General features: G+C 41.1%; 1 protein-coding gene across 1 annotated transcript in view; it reads left to right on the forward strand.

Annotated features, from left to right (window-relative positions):
• The first annotated feature begins 200 nt into the window (after positions 1-200).
• Positions 201-14228, forward strand: part of LOC123752279 (uncharacterized) — a 155030-nt gene continuing 141002 nt past the window's right edge. The window contains exon 1 of the mRNA XM_069335668.1: positions 201-338. Coding sequence (XP_069191769.1) covers positions 201-338 — 138 coding nt within the window. The remainder of the gene's footprint in view (positions 339-14228) is intronic.

Consider the following 14228-nt stretch of genomic DNA (forward strand, 5'->3'; position numbering starts at 1 on the left):
ATCAACCTTCATTTTCTAACCTCTCATCTAATACAGCTTCATGTGATGATTTGTTTACAGAGTCTGATCAAATTTCAGACCACTCTTCTCAATGTTCCCTGGATTCTATAAGTTCAATACATAATGCTACTGAATTAACTAGCTTAACACCAGAACCCAGAGAAACAGATGAAGCTGCAGATGAAACATGTGAAGCTGCAATGATCAGTGAATCTGAACCAGAAAATGATAAAGCTAATGCTGCGGCAGCAGTCGAAGCTGTGATCAAAGCTGAGGTTACACAAGAAGCCTTAAGCAACACAAGTAATGGTCACAATTGCTCACAACAACCTTCTAAAGTAAGTGCTAACAATGAGAAGACTATTATAAACCTTGTGCACCAATTATTAAATTTATCTTCACCAGAACAATCAGTTGACTCTTTACAAGACTTTAGTTTTCAGCTTGAGTCACTGATAAATTCTTTCAGTAAAGAGGTGGATCACCCAACTACTGAGTGGATGACTAAAATTATCATCCAGAGAAAATTGTCTGGTGACACACTTAATAAACTATATGTATGCCCGAATGGTAATACCCTGTCAATGCAGGATATATTTACAGGTTTGCGTAATATGAGCAATCATACAGCAGACCAAGCAATTAATGCTGAATCTGAATGCACCAAAACTGTACCTACATCAGTTTCCTTACCTGAAACTTCTAAAGTGACACTGTCACTAGGTAACAAAGGTGCTAATAATCAATGTAACAACAATCAGTCAAATACTGATTCATCAGTGAGACCTAAGAGTCCCACAGGTGCTCCTAAGAGACCTAATAGTCCAAAGAGCACTGCTAATAACTCCACAGGTGCTCCTAAGCGACCTAATAGTCCAAAGAGCACTCCCAAGAGCCTGTTAATGGTTCCCCAGAGTACACCAAGTACTCACAAGAGAATAAACAACAAGCAAATGCAAGCAGCAAAACCATCACAACCTGCTAATACTGTTTTACCTAAACCGGTAACACCTAAACGAACTGTAGGATGGGGAATGTGCTTGTTTTGCAATCAAAAACATTCTCTGTACAAGTGTACTAATTATCCTAATAGAGACACAAGAGTCAGACGACTCAATCAGTTACACAAATGTACTAGGTGTCTCAAACCACATAATGTTAACAGCTGTGACACCCCACTGAACACCTGCAACAGGTGTAGAAGGGGCAAGCATCATGCTGCACTGTGCAAATTAGTTAGGACTAATTATGTCAATCCTAGAATAGGACGTAGAGAATCTACACCAGTACAGTGTTGCAAGGTGCGAGATGTGTACAGCGTAACTTCACAAGCATCTCAAGTGGATGCTGCTTTGCCTACTGCCCAACTTCAAGTGAAGAACAGAGGAGCCAAGATCACCATACGTGGACTATTTGATCAAGGTTCCCAGAGAACTTTCATTACTCAAAGGGCAGCAGAGGCACTTAATTTACAATCAATAGGACAGGTAAAATTAAACTTGTCAGGGTCCATGATAAATCGAGGAACCCATGAATACACAGTAGTTCAACCGCTTGTACGACTAGGTAGTCAAGCCAAGGCTGTCCAAGCCATTGTTGTAGATCAAATACCTTTAGACTTAAATATTAAGGGTCTGGGGTACACAGCCCACTTCCTGCAGGAACGTGAAATTAATTTGGCTGACAACAAATTAATGTCTGACCGCCTTAACCATGTAGATGTACTAGTAGGAGCCGACTACTATTACCAGTTTATAACTGGACATGTTAAACGATTGGGAATGAATATGCTCCAATCTGCAGGAGGCTACTTACTTACTGGTAAAGTTCTGAATGTGAACAAGCCTAAACCTGCCAATAATAAATTAGTCAGCAGTAAATCAATTCTCCAGCAACAAGCTAAAAGGAGAAACTCAGCTGAGTAATAAACTCAGATTGAATGTAGTACAATTGATACTCGCCGAGATGTTTCATAGCTCTCAGTGATAACCAATGGTCCGTACTCAAACAAGTACAAGTCACAGCGACCAAGCCATTGAATTCACTGCAGACCTAGAATTATTCTCGACAAGTAGTAATTGACCACACTCAGTCTTCCTAGTTAAATTGTAATGTTAGGCTAGAGAATCTAGTACTCCCTAGGAAATAAGAATGTTAGGCTAGAGAATCTAGCACTCAATGCCACTGGCATTTCCTGAATTTAATAATAAATTCACTAGGACCACTGGTCCACTATACTTGCGCTTAAAGGTTTGCCAAGAAAACCTTCTTAATACCATGTTTTCTGCACTAAGAGTTAGTGATAAATACTTGCATTAATTGTTTGAGTTGTTTTTCTTTCGTTTCTGCTTATTTAGTGTAGGAGCGCAGCACGAACAAACTTGCAAACTTACTAATATGTAAGTGAATTTCCAGAGAACTAATATGTTTAATGCATTACCGTTAAACATTAGCATTGTTAATTAACATGCTTCATGAGCTTAACATAGCTCACCTTAGAATTAACGTAATAATATGAGTGCTCGTTCACCATGCGCACGAGCTTAATATTGCTCGCCAAGATAACTGAATGACAAAACTCCACCTCGTTAATTCGAGTTCACTGAACTCACCCTGTTAGCACCAGCTAACGAGCTCACTGTAGCTCACCCTGTCAACACTGTTGACGAGTTCACTGAACTCACCCTGTTAACTGTTAACGAGCTCACTGCAGCTCACCCTGTCAACACTGTTGACGAGTTCAATGTAACTCACCCTGTTAGCACTGCTAACGAGCTCACTGTAGCTCACCCTGTCAGCACTGCTGACGAGCTCAATGTAGCTCACCCTGTCAACACTGTTGACGAGTTCAATGGAACTCACCCTGTTAACTGTTAACGAGCTCACTGCAGCTCACCCTGTCAACACTGTTGACGAGTTCACTGCAACTCACCCTGTTAGCACTGCTAACGAGCTCACTGTAGCTCACCCTGTCAGCACTGCTGACGAGCTCACTGCAGCTCACCCTGTCAACACTGTTGACGAGTTCCATGTAACTCACCCTGTTAGCACTGCTAACGAGCTCACTGTAGCTCACCCTGTCAGCACTGCTGACGAGCTCAATGCAGCTCACCCTGTCAACACTGTTGACGAGTTCACTGCAACTCACCCTGTTAGCACTGCTAACGAGCTCACTGTAGCTCACCCTGTCAGCACTGCTGACGAGCTCACTGCAGCTCACCCTGTCAACACTGTTGACGAGTTCCATGTAACTCACCCTGTTAGCACTGCTAACGAGCTCACTGTAGCTCACCCTGTCAGCACTGCTGACGAGCTCAATGTAGCTCACCCTGTCAACACTGTTGACGAGTTCACTGTAACTCACCTTGTTAGCACTAGCTAACGAGCTCACTGTAGCTCACCCTGTCAACACTGTTGACGAGTTCACTGTAACTCACCCTGTCAGCACTGCTGACGAGCTCAATACAGCTCACCATGTTCACGAGTTTAATATAACTCGACCTGTTAATGAGCTCAATACTGCTCACAATGTTAATTCGAGTACATTTTGCTCACAATTAGCTTAGTCCCTTACTTAGGTAGGTTAGAAATTCAAACCATTTATTTAGGTAGGTTTAGGGACTTTAGTAGTGTCAACTGAGTACTAGCCTAATCTGTACTCACCATTAATCACAGTTGACTATACTTATAGAGACTGATTTAATAAACTCGAATTCATGTAAAGGTGATTTCGCATTAACAAGTTTACAGTGTCAAGCCTATGAGCTACCATTTAATTAGCTCATAAGTCAGAATGACTAGGCTACTAATCTCACTGTCGACTCAGAATTTTCCTTGATTTTAATGAATAAACTTTTCAGTTCTCTACTTTTCTATTTTAGCTAGTTAGCAAATTAATTGTACTATCAGTCAGCATGACTACTGCACGGCAGTGCACATTAAATTCAATTTCCTCATTTGAATTTGAGGTGATGGTGATGCTGCGTGATGTTATTGTCTAGTAACTCAATAGTTACAAGTCACAGCGACCCTAGACAGTGGCCTTACTGTAGTGTCATAGTTTCCTTGATCTTAAATGACTAATAACACTTTACTGTATAATCATACAATAGTGTTATCAGTTCTTAGGAACTTATTCTGAGTTTACCTACGATTCAGCAGCTATGTAATACACTATTACATGTCACTGCGACCCTAGTTGTTGAGTTTATTGTGAGCTTTAGAGTGTTCCTGATTACCGATAACTTAATCATTTAATGTTTCATTATTTCATGCATGTTTCCACTAAGGGAAACTGCAAGCCTATTACAACTCGGAAGAAGAGTAATTTCCTTCACTTCCCACTGAGAGAACTGTGATGATGCTACGATGTGATATCACGTAACGAAACATTACATGTCACTATGACCCAAGATATCGCATCACTGTGGATTCTGTTGGTTTAAATTGGGAGAGTTAAATTTATAAATATTGTGTAGGCTACAAACAACATGTTTCAGTTGACATGTGAATAACAAGACTCAAATTCTTGTAAGTCCTTGATAAATCCGGGACGTTCGTTATGTGTGTACTAACATACTAACCTACTAACATACTAATGTGTTAATTTTAATTTTACTTCGGGATAGGTCAGTACAACACAGTACACTGCGACCCTGGGAATCCCCCCCCGGAGTTATGTTGGATATTTCCAACATCGAATACAGCATTGTTGTATTCTCATTACTTATTACTAATCATATTAATATTGTAGTAAGTAAAATTAACAACTCGTAGAATTCTCCTGTACTAATAATTCATCTGTGCATTAGGCTAGAATTCTCACGTCATCTGACGCTAGTATTGTGTCAGATTTCTTTACAGTAAAACACATTATATACAATTTGTGTGAGAATTAAATACGATTCTCCATAATTAAAGCATTCTGTATGGCAACTGATTGCAGACGAATTGTTTTCTAACTAGAAGCCGAATAGAGCTTTAGAATCAAAACGTTTACCTCGCGATAGAGGTAGCGTCATCAATGAATGCTATGGGGAGACATTAATTCCTCTCCCTTATATCTTTACTATTCTTAAATAGTTAAATAATAATATTCCGTTCCTCTAAATAATAAACCCGTCCAGTCTTTAGAGTTTCAAGCGCGAATGCGAGAAATATTAATGTTCATGCCAATAATTTGTGTAATGAACGTCGACTCGGCGTGGGTAGAGGGACGCCACCCTCAGTACACGTGGGGAACCGAAGAGAGGCAGACCTGCGCTTACCGTACTCACAAAAGACGCCATTGTCCAGCAAATAGGACACGTGTGTCTATCCACAGATGAAAGCCGCCACTGTGAGGCGTGAACGACCTTGCAGATAATAGCTTCAACTAGTGCTGGTGTTAAATAAGGGACCCCTAGACTTGGTTCCTGACGACACGTGATCAGCCAACTTGAAACGTATTAATCCAGGATAAGCTCACCTGAATTTGAGATACGTAATTACGGCAATCTTAATACTTACACAGTGCCCACAGTTAAGTACTTTTATTTGATGCATCATTTATAAGTGTGTTAATGACAGGGTGATTGCACGTCACGCGGCAAGACAACACCTAATAACAGGTGATTAGAATTCTATCTGTAGATATCAATAATCTTGAATATGTATTGAGTAGTTAAATCAATTGCTACTGGTAGTTATTTATCTTGCAGCTCGAGAGACGAATTCCTCATGCTGTCTTCTCCATGTTAACCGTGTCATTCGCCGGTGTACCAGACTTGGAGATTAAAAGGACTGCCAGGGTTATCTAAAGGAATCTATTACCAGCTAAGGCTTATTTCTTTTTACTCATAACTTTGCAATTTGATACATTCAGAATGTTTTCAACATAATGTGTGATTTACTGTAATTCATTGCTATGCTCATATTCATGTTCTTCTTTGTATGAATAATATTATATTCAACATTAATTATAGGATTAGATTATTATTAATAGAATTAGTGAACGAACCACACTGATTCCTGGACGTACTGACCTCCAGTAATAACCCCCCAATGTAGGTGTTTGAGGTTTGGTTTTTTAATAATACAGCCCATTAATTATTCTTATGATCATACTTTCTAGTCATATCCATAGTCACTGGTTTTCTCTAGAACTTTATCTAATGATCTAAATTCTCAGTTTCCCTCTTTACTTTAAAAGCGGGTGGTCCTTCGTAATTTAATTTACTACTTTAATTATTAATTAATCAGAATCAAACCCAAATATCCCACAAAGCCATTGTGGTGGACAAAATACCAGTAGACCTACAAGTTCAAGGTCTGAGAGCAATAGCCAAATTCCTGAGAAATAGAGGAATAAAATTGGCAGATAATATTAAGTCTGATCACCTCACTGACTTCGGTCTCCTTGTAGGGACAGACTATTGTCATCGATTCATCGGTAGCCCTACTAAATATCAGGGCATAACCATGTTAAACTCTGCAGGAGGTAAATTACTCTCAGGCCCAGTATCAAGCCTGGGGAGACCTATGCCTGCAGATTAACAATACCAGTAGAGATCTAAATTTGTCAGCTGATTATATTTCTCCAGTAGCATTATACTAAGGAGATTACAGCTGACTATACCAACAGAGGTTGATGTTAGTATCATCATTTAAAGCTGAAGATGAGTTCATGAGGCCTCAGTGGCAAATCTGTGAACAGTAGCCTAAAACAGCTACAAGTCACTGCGACCAATGTCACTGAACCCACTGCAGTCTCGAACCATACTTTACTTTAATGATGAGCTATTCAATCTTCTGAATCAATTAACTAAATTAAACCCCAATAAATCTGATGACTGATTTGATACATTTATTATTTAATCAAGATGTATTCCATGGGCCTCAGTGTTTATATATCAGTGACCAGTTATCTGAACAAACTTCAAGTTATATCTAAGGTCACTGATCTCACTGCAGTCCCTGAATCATACTTGACTGTAGTACTTGATCACATCCAGTCTTCTGGGTTAAATAATATGTATAAGGCTTGAATATTAGCCTTTCAAGAGTTAACAGGGAAATGCAATCGCATTAGACTTCTAACCACTGCAACTCTAGTACGGGACATCCGTCCTGTATGAACAGATGCACAAATGTGTGATTACTAACTACTAACATCAAATTAATCTAATAATTCGAAGGAGGAGTATCGGTGTTCGTCTGTTCTAAATAGGACTTCGACCCGTGAGCAGCCCCTGGGGAATTATGTCGGAAAATCCGACACCATTTAATAAATATATCATACAGACAGATAATAGCTGTGTTGTATAAACAAGTTACCCATAGAAAACGTAACTTGTAGTGGAATTACCGTCTAAAGAAAACGGGATATCATCACCACATACTATTATATTCTCCACCTATTATGGTGGGAATTATTCTTAAATACATTAGTCTTTGGACTTTACCATCATAAAAACATCTTATATAAATTAACTTAATTATCAATATTAAAGTAGAGTAAATGTGACCCTTCTATCACTTTCTGTCATGTGGACAATGTAAGCCAGCCGTCAGGGTGAGGAAGGGTCAGCCATTGTTTATACTAGACCAGAGGCTCACAGGGAGCAAATTCGGCTCCTGTTACTTTTACTTGGACGTAGTGTTATGGAAACCAAAGGTGTACCATCTTCAACACGCTGTCAAAAAATCAAGTTAAGTGTTCTTTCCGAAACCCGTATATCTATCATTAGTGGCCATTAATGTCATTGGGTAGGGTGGACCGGTTAGAACGCGAGGCAGCCTCAAACTAAAGGTAATTAAGCCAGGTCTTCATGTTCCATGTATAGTGTTTTCTCTGATATAGCTTGTCATATATTGAACCTGGCTTCACAGTTAGCGCCCTTTTGACAGGTCAAGACGAGGAAGCATATGCTTTGTGCATCAGTTACCTGGGTGATGGATGCTACCTCAAAGAGGATAATTTGGTGACTACATCCTAGTTATACCTGGTGGACTTAAGGCCTGCTGTACTATAAGATAAGGAACCTCTTCAATGTATGTAGTCTAATACTGTAGTTTGATTAGCTGCATATATATATATATATATATATATATATATATATATATATATATATATATATATATATATATATATATATATATATATATATATATATATATATATATATATATATAATATAAACCCCCCTAATGTGTAGAGGATCGATTTGTGAGATTATGAGATTATTGCAGAAATACAGTCCACTCATTATTATTCAAATTGTTATCGAAGTATATAAATTAACGTAAATATAAATTCATATAAATTAAATAAATATAAATCTCACAGGTCGGTTCCCACAGGGTCACCACACCAGCATACGTGACCATAAGGTTGACCACACCACCATACATGACCACATGGTTCACCACACCAGCATACATGACCACAAGGTTCACCACACCAGCATACATGACCACATGGTTCACCACACCATACATGACCACAAGGTTCACCACACCACCATACATGACCACAAGGTTCACCACACCATACATGACCACAAGGGTCACCACACCAGCATACATGACCACAAGGTTCACCACACCAGCATACATGACCACATGGTTCACCACACCATACATGACCACAAGGTTCACCACACCAGCATACATGACCACAAGGTTCCCCACACCACCATACATGACCACAAGGTTCACCACACCATACATGACCACAAGGTTCACCACACCAGCATACATGACCACAAGGTTCACCACACCACCATACATGATCACAAGGTTCACCACACCACCATACATGACCACAAGGTTCACCACACCAGCATACATGACCACAAGGTTCACCACACCAGCATACATGACCACAAGGTTCACCACACCAGCATACATGACCACAAGGTTCACGACACCACCATACATGACCACAAGGGTCACCACACCAGCATACATGACCATAAGGTTCACCACACCAGCATACATGACCACATGGTTCACCACACCAGCATACATGACCACAAGGTTCACCACACCAGCATACATGACCACAAGGTTCACCACGCCAGCATACATGATCACAAGGTTCACCACACCAGCATACATGATCATAAGGTTCACCACACCATACATGATCACAAGGTTCACCACACCATAAACGACCACATGGTTCACCACACCACAATACATGACCACAAGGTTCACCAAACCAGCATACATGAACACAAGGTTCACCACACCAGCATACATGACCACATGGTTCACCACGCCATAAATGACCACAAGGTTCACCACACCACCATACATGACCACAAGGTTCACCACACCATTCATGACCACAAGTTTCACCACACCAGCATACATGACCACAAGGTTCACCACGCCATACATGACCACAAGGTTCACCACGCCACCATACATGACCACAAGGTTCACCACACCACCATACATGACCACAAGGTTCACCACACCAGCATACATGACCACAAGGTTCACCATGTTATACATGACCACAAGGTTCACCACACCACGATACATGACCACAAGGTTCACCACACCAGCATACATGACCACAAGGTTCACCACACCAGGATACATGACCACAAGGTTCACCACGCCATTCATGACCACAAGGTTCACCACGCCATAAATGACCACAAGGTTCACCACACCACCATACATGACCACAGGGTTCACCACACCACCATACATGACCACAAGGTTCACCACACCACCATACATGACCACAAGGTTCACCACACCAGCATACATGACCACAAGGTTCACCACACCACCATACATGACCACAAGGTTCACCACACCACCATACATGACCACAAGGTTCACCACACCATAAATAACCACAAGGTTCACCACACCACTATACATGACCACAAGGTTCACCACACCAGCATACATGACCACAAGGTTCACCACACCACCATACATGACCACAAGGTTCACCACACCAGCATACATGACCACAAGGTTCACCACGCCATAAATAACCACAAGGTTCACCACACCACTATACATGACCACAAGGTTCACCACACCAGCATACATGACCACAAGGTTCACCACACCACCATACATGACCACAAGGTTCACCACACCATAAATAACCACAAGGTTCACCACACCACTATACATGACCACAAGGTTCACCACACCAGCATACATGACCACAAGGTTCACCACACCACCATACATGACCACAAGGTTCACCACACCAGCATACATGACCACAAGGTTCACCACGCCATAAATAACCACAAGGTTCACCACACCACTATACATGACCACAAGGTTCACCACACCAGCATACATGACCACGAGGTTCACCACACTACCATACATGACCACAAGGTTCACCACACCAGCATACATGACCACAAGGTTCACCACACCACCATACATGACCACAAGGTTCACCACACCAGCATACATGACCACAAGGTTCACCACACCACCATACATGACCACAAGTTCACCTCACCACCATACATGACCACAAGGTTCACCACACCATACATGATCACAAGGTTCACCACACCACCATACATGACCACAAGGTTCACCACACCACCATACATGACCACAAGGTTCACCACACCACCATACATGACCACAAGGTTCACCACGCCATAAATGACCACAAGGTTCACCACGCCACCATACATGACCACAATGTTCGAATGGTGATTATACTTGATAATGATACTCTTATTAATTTTTTTTTTAAATTTTGCCCCGAGGGGCGAGTTTATTGGGCACCGCCACTCATCATGTGAGTGAACATACCGCCATAGCAGAATATACAACACTCCCCAATAAGAAGAAAACCCGCTGGGTTGTTCATCCTGTCACTTGTACCCAGACACAGCTGGGACTTGCTTAACTGTCTCAAGTGAACAGCTCCTCAAACAAGAAGATTAACATTTATCAACCCTTAAAAGCTTACGTTATCTTGCGGGTGCAAAATGGGGAAATCTGTTAAGAACAGTATCAATATTTGACAAATAGTGTTTTCCTAACTCAAACAATGTGGGGTTTATTATTCTACAGTTATTCCTAATGTCTCTCAGGTGTTCACATTCACGTAGATAGTGGTCAAGGCGGTGTCCATCACTCTCACCACAGATTCTGCAACTTCGCTGATCAACTGTTGTTTCCATTCCAAATCTCCATGGATATGGAGATTTCTGTACCTGTACCTAATTTCTGTACCTCTGTACCTTTCTATATGTGAGAGGTACAGAGCGTTATAGACGGGAAGATCAATATGACACTACTGGAAATTTTTTAGAGGAAGGCAGAAACAGAGTAGTAAATATAAGAGAGAGGAACAGTCAGATGGAACCACTACAGGATTACAGAGGGGAACGGAGATACCCACAAGACTGGAATTCAAATTACCAACAAGCACACAGGTACTACACCAGACAACACCCGTCCTACTACCAAAACTGGACGAATCACTTCCAAAACGACACACCCTGGACGCAAACACAGTGGCCTCTTTATCAGAGCCTCAGATATTAACACCAAGTAAGGCTTCCAGCACTTCCACTAACACGATAACATCATTTATATTTGCCAACATCCAGGGTATAAAAACACGCAAAACCAACAAAGTTCAATTTATAGATGGTCTCCTTCATGAGGCAAATGCAGTGTTTGCAGCCCTAACAGAAACCCACACAAAGGACTACCATGATGGTGAAATATGGATCTCAGAGTAAAATCTTTTCAGATGTGATAGGAAACACCGGCTTCAGGGTGGGGTCAGCCTCTACATCAAAGACACACTCATCTGTACTGAGCTGCTAAACACCTCAAATGATATGGTGGAAGTGCTGATAGTCAAAATAGAGATTCTAAATGTAGTTATTGTCCTTGTATATAAGTCACCGGAGGCAAACCCTCAGCAGTTTAAAGACCAACTAATGAAAATAGAACACTGCTTGGAAAACCTCACAAATCCAGCTCCGAACATCATCCTGCTTGGGGACTTCAACCTACGGCACCTGAAATGGAAGCACCTGGCTAATACAGTAATATCAGAAAGAATACCAGGAAGTAGCCTAAATGAACAGGCAGATGCAAATGACCTGCTACGGATGTGCGACAGGTTTGCCTTAAACCAGCAAATAGTAGAACCAACTAGGAAGGAGAACACGCTGGACCTCATTTTCACTAATAATGATGAATTGATCAGGAACATAATGATTACAAATACCTGTTACTCAGATCACAACTTAATTGAAGTTATGACAACCATGGGGAGTAGACCTTCAAAACCAGTCCAGATTCCCGGTGGAGGAGATTTCAGCAAATTCAACTTCAATAATAAACAGATAAACTGGGAGCGAATAAACCAGGACTTCACAGAAATAAACTGGGAAGAACAGCTAGGAAATGCAAACCTGAACCTGTGCCTGGAAAAAATAAGCTCAGTAGCACTAGAGATATGTTCAAACCGCATACCTCTAAGAAAAAAGAGGAAGAGATGCAGATTGGAACGGGAACGTCGGTCTCTATATAGGCGAAGAAAACGAATCGCGGAACAACTTGAGAGTCGCACCCTATCTCAAGAACGGCGAAGAAGGTAAGGTAGAGAAATAGAAACAATTGAACGGAAGCTACAAGAATCATACAGAACCCAGAAGAGGCAAAGAGAGCAAAAGGCCATCAGTGAAATAGAAAGAAATCCGAAATATTTTTTCTCCTATGCAAAATCAAGATCAAAAACCACATCTAGTATCGGGCCCCTGCGAAAGGGAGATGGAACTTTCACCGATGACAACAAAGAAATGAGCGAGCTACTGAGGACGCAGTACGACTCTGTTTTCAGCGAGCCATTAAACACACTAAAGATTGATAACCCAAATGAATTTTTCATGGATACGATACCAACATCAAATCATATATCAGACGTCACCCTATCCCCACTGGATTTTGAAGAAGCCATAAACAGTATGCCTATGCACTCTGCACCAGGCCCGGATTCTTGGAACTCCATATTCATAAAGAATTGTAAAAAACCACTATCGCAGGCCCTCCACATTCTGTGGAGACAAAGCCTAGATACTGGCGTTATTCCTGATATACTAAAAACAGCAGAGATAGCACCACTTCATAAAGGAGGAAATAAGGCAGAGGCAAAAAATTACAGACCGATAGCGCTAACATCGCACATCATAAAAATTTTTGAGAGAGTGCTAAGAAGTAAAATCACAAAATATATGGAATCACAGCAACTCCATAACCCCGGACAACATGGTTTCAGAACAGGGCGCTCTTGCCTGTCGCAGTTGCTGGACCACTATGATATGGCATTAGATGCTATGGAAGACAAACATACCGCGGATGTAATTTACACAGATTTCGTAAAAGCTTTTGATAAATGTGACCATGGTGTTATTGCACATAAAATGCGTTCAAAAGGAATTACCGGAAAAATAGGCAGATGGATCTACAATTTCCTGACAAACAGAACCCAATGTGTAATAGTCAACAAAATAAAATCCAGCCCATCAACCGTGAAGAGCTCAGTCCCCCAGGGTACTGTGCTTGCTCCAGTACTTTTTCTCATCCTCATATCGGACATAGACAAGAACACAACCTATAGCACTGTATCATCCTTTGCAGATGACACTAGGATCTTCATGAGAGTAGGCAACATAGAGGACACGCGAATCTCCAGTCAGATGTAGATCAGGTCTTTCTATGGGCTACAGAAAATAATATGGTGTTTAACGAAGATAAGTTCCAGCTCATGCGCTATGGAAAAAATGAAAATATAAAAACGGAAACCACGTACAAAACTCAGGCAAATCATAACATAGAACGAAAAGGCAATGTAAAGGATCTGGGTGTACTCATGTCGGAAGACCTTACCTTTAAAGAACACAATAAAGTAGCCGTCACAACTGCAAGAAAAATGACAGGTTGGATAACAAGAACTTTTCACACTAGAGATGCTATACCGATGATGATACTTTTCAAAACGCTTGTGCTCTCTACAGTGGAGTACTGCTGCACAATGACAGCACCTTTCAAAGCTGGAGAAACTACTGACCTGGAGAGCGTGCAGAGATCCTTTACTGCTAGAATCCACTCAGTATAACATCTAAACTATTGGGACCGACTAAAGAGCCTAAATCTGTACTCCCTTGAGCGTAGGCGGGAGAGGTACATAATAATTTACACGTGGAAAATATTAAAGGGGC

Source organism: Procambarus clarkii, chromosome 34, assembly GCF_040958095.1.
Source record: "Procambarus clarkii isolate CNS0578487 chromosome 34, FALCON_Pclarkii_2.0, whole genome shotgun sequence".
Taxonomy (NCBI): Eukaryota; Metazoa; Arthropoda; class Malacostraca; order Decapoda; family Cambaridae; genus Procambarus; species Procambarus clarkii.